We start from the raw sequence: 2,286 nt of genomic DNA on the forward strand, positions 1-2,286 counted from the left end.
TGATGTGTGAAGGAAGTTAGGGTTGTGTCAACTCAATTTGTGCCCATGGGGTATGCTGATTCTTTCAAAAAGAAGAAACTACACGGAAGTAGGATCTTTTGCCCCGCCTCTTCCTGAAAGTGGCTGGCCAGAGCGGTGTCTTCCAGAGAGGTGCCCCCATCCCGAGCAGGCTCTCTACAGTAGCTTTGATCTGCTTCATTTTCAAGCCCCACCTCCACCGTGCATCTCCTAGCAACTGCTCCTGGACCAAAGATTTACTGACAGATATAAAAGTCTCCAGCTCCCTCTGTTTCTTTACACTGCCACAGCCTTAGGCTGAGTCCCTGGGCACCTGTAAAGCTAAAGTCTGGATGCTTTTCTCTTGTTATCAATCCGTCTTGTTTTCCTTTGATCCCTAGAGCCAGCTGAAGAGCCCATATAAGAGCTAGGGCTAAGGGGGTCTATGGAGATGACACACTCTACTCTCAGGGAAGATCCAAGTTTGGTTCCAAGTCATACTGGAGGGCTCACAACCACCTGTAACGTCAGCTCCAGTGGCTTCCTCTACCTCTGGCCATGATGGACGCTGTACTCATATCCTTGGACACATCACGTGCATGTAGTTAAAAATATATATCTTGCCTTTCCAGCTTTAGCCCGACAGAATGGCTCCCACAGAGAAGGGTGGTGAGAAGAAGAAGGGCCGTTCCGCCATCACCGAGGTGGTGACCCGAGAGCACACCATCAACATTCACAAGCGCAGCCGCGGAGTGGGCTTCAAGAAGCGTGCTCCTGGGGCAATCAGAGAAATTCGGAAATTTGCCATGAAGGAGATGGGGACTCCAGACGTGCACATAGACACCAGGCTCAATAAAGCTGTCTGGGCAAAGGGAATAAGGAATGTTCCATATCGCATCCGAGTACGTTTGTCCAGAAAGTGTAATGAAGATGAGGACTCACCCAATAAGCTCTACACATTGGTAACTTACGTGCCTGTTAACACAGTCAAGAGTCTACAGACGGTCAATGTGGATGAGAACTAATCTGCTGAGTGTCAAATAAAGTTAAGAGAACTGCAATATATATATATATATATATATATATATATTTAAAAACTCAGACAATGCTGGGTGGTGGTGGCGCACGCCTTCAATCCCAGCACTTGGGAGGCAAAGGCAGGCGGATCTCTGTGAGTTCGAAGCCAGCCTGGTTTACAAAGCAAGTCCAGGATAGCCAAGGCTACACAGAGAAACCCTGTCTCAAAACAAAACAAACAAACAAAACCAAAGCAAAACCAAACAACAACAACAACAACAACAAAAACCCCAACAACAACAAAACCCAAACTAACAGGAATTGGGGTGAGGAGGGATGATCTCCCCCTCTCTCTAACTGATGAGCAGTGACAAAATGTCTTACAGCACAAAGAGCAATGCACATATAAGAGCTCATTTTTTCAAAAAGAAGTCTTTTTTTTTTTCTTCTTCTTCTGTTTTTCAAGACAAGAGTTTCTCTGTGTAGCCCTGGCTGTCTTGGAATTTGCTCTATAGACCAGGCTGGCCTCGAGCTCACAGTGATCCACCTGCCTCTACTCCCGAGTGCTGGAACTAAAGGTGAGCACCACCACTCCCTGCCCAAAAAGAAGTCTTACTAAGGCATCGGGGGTGGGGGTGGAGGGTGGGTGGGGGAGCCGGGGAGACAGATTTTGTGTGGACAGTTTTCCAAGTTCTGACAAATGCGTATCTATATGGCACCATCTCAGGTTGGGGATGGAGCTTGGTGGCAGAGTGCTTGCTGTCGTGTGGCCTTCCTCTTTAGATATGGACAGCCATCTGCTTATCCCCGAAGGGGCACTGACCACAGACTAAAGAAATGACTGCAGTGAGCCCAACTTGGGGAATAGCAAGCTGACTGGGGTTACATGGGCAGGGTGACTGAAGGCAGTGGCACCAATGAGGAGCCACCCCCCCCCCCCCCCCCCCAGTGCAGGTGGTGAATGGAAAACTGCATCTTCAGAGATCCTTGGAAAATGTGCAGGCAGCTCCCGGAGGATTCTCTCCTCTTCCTCGCCCCCTGCCGAATCCTCGTCATTGTCACTACTGCTATAACCGTGGGGAGGGAGAACCTTGTGAATTGTTGCTATGTCCCCTTCTCTGAACAGTAGTATTCGGTTTCCCACTAGGTCCCTGGCCTATCTAGTCTCTGGTTCTTGGTCACCTGAGCATTGTTGGTTAGGGGTTCCAATCTCATGAAGTGGGCCTTAGGTCCAATCACATATTGGCTGGTTATTCCTACAAGCCTGTGCCA

The 2,286-nt window shown here is 48.9% G+C and overlaps 1 protein-coding gene across 1 annotated transcript; it reads left to right on the forward strand.

Annotated features, from left to right (window-relative positions):
* Nucleotides 1-623: 623 nt before the first annotated feature.
* On the forward strand, nucleotides 624-1,022 carry LOC127205926 (60S ribosomal protein L31-like). The gene has a single exon (XM_051165252.1). The coding sequence runs from the start codon at nucleotides 645-647 to the stop codon at nucleotides 1,020-1,022; it is 378 nt and encodes a 125-aa protein (XP_051021209.1). The 5' UTR covers nucleotides 624-644.
* Nucleotides 1,023-2,286: the final 1,264 nt, after the last annotated feature.

The sequence above is a fragment of the Acomys russatus genome, chromosome 22, assembly GCF_903995435.1.
Source record: "Acomys russatus chromosome 22, mAcoRus1.1, whole genome shotgun sequence".
Taxonomy (NCBI): domain Eukaryota; kingdom Metazoa; phylum Chordata; class Mammalia; order Rodentia; family Muridae; genus Acomys; species Acomys russatus.

Excerpts from the sequence above, each read along its gene's own strand:
- LOC127205926 (XM_051165252.1), top strand. The coding sequence starts at position 645 with ATGGCTCCCACAGAGAAGGGTGGTGAGAAGAAGAAGGGCCGTTCCGCC.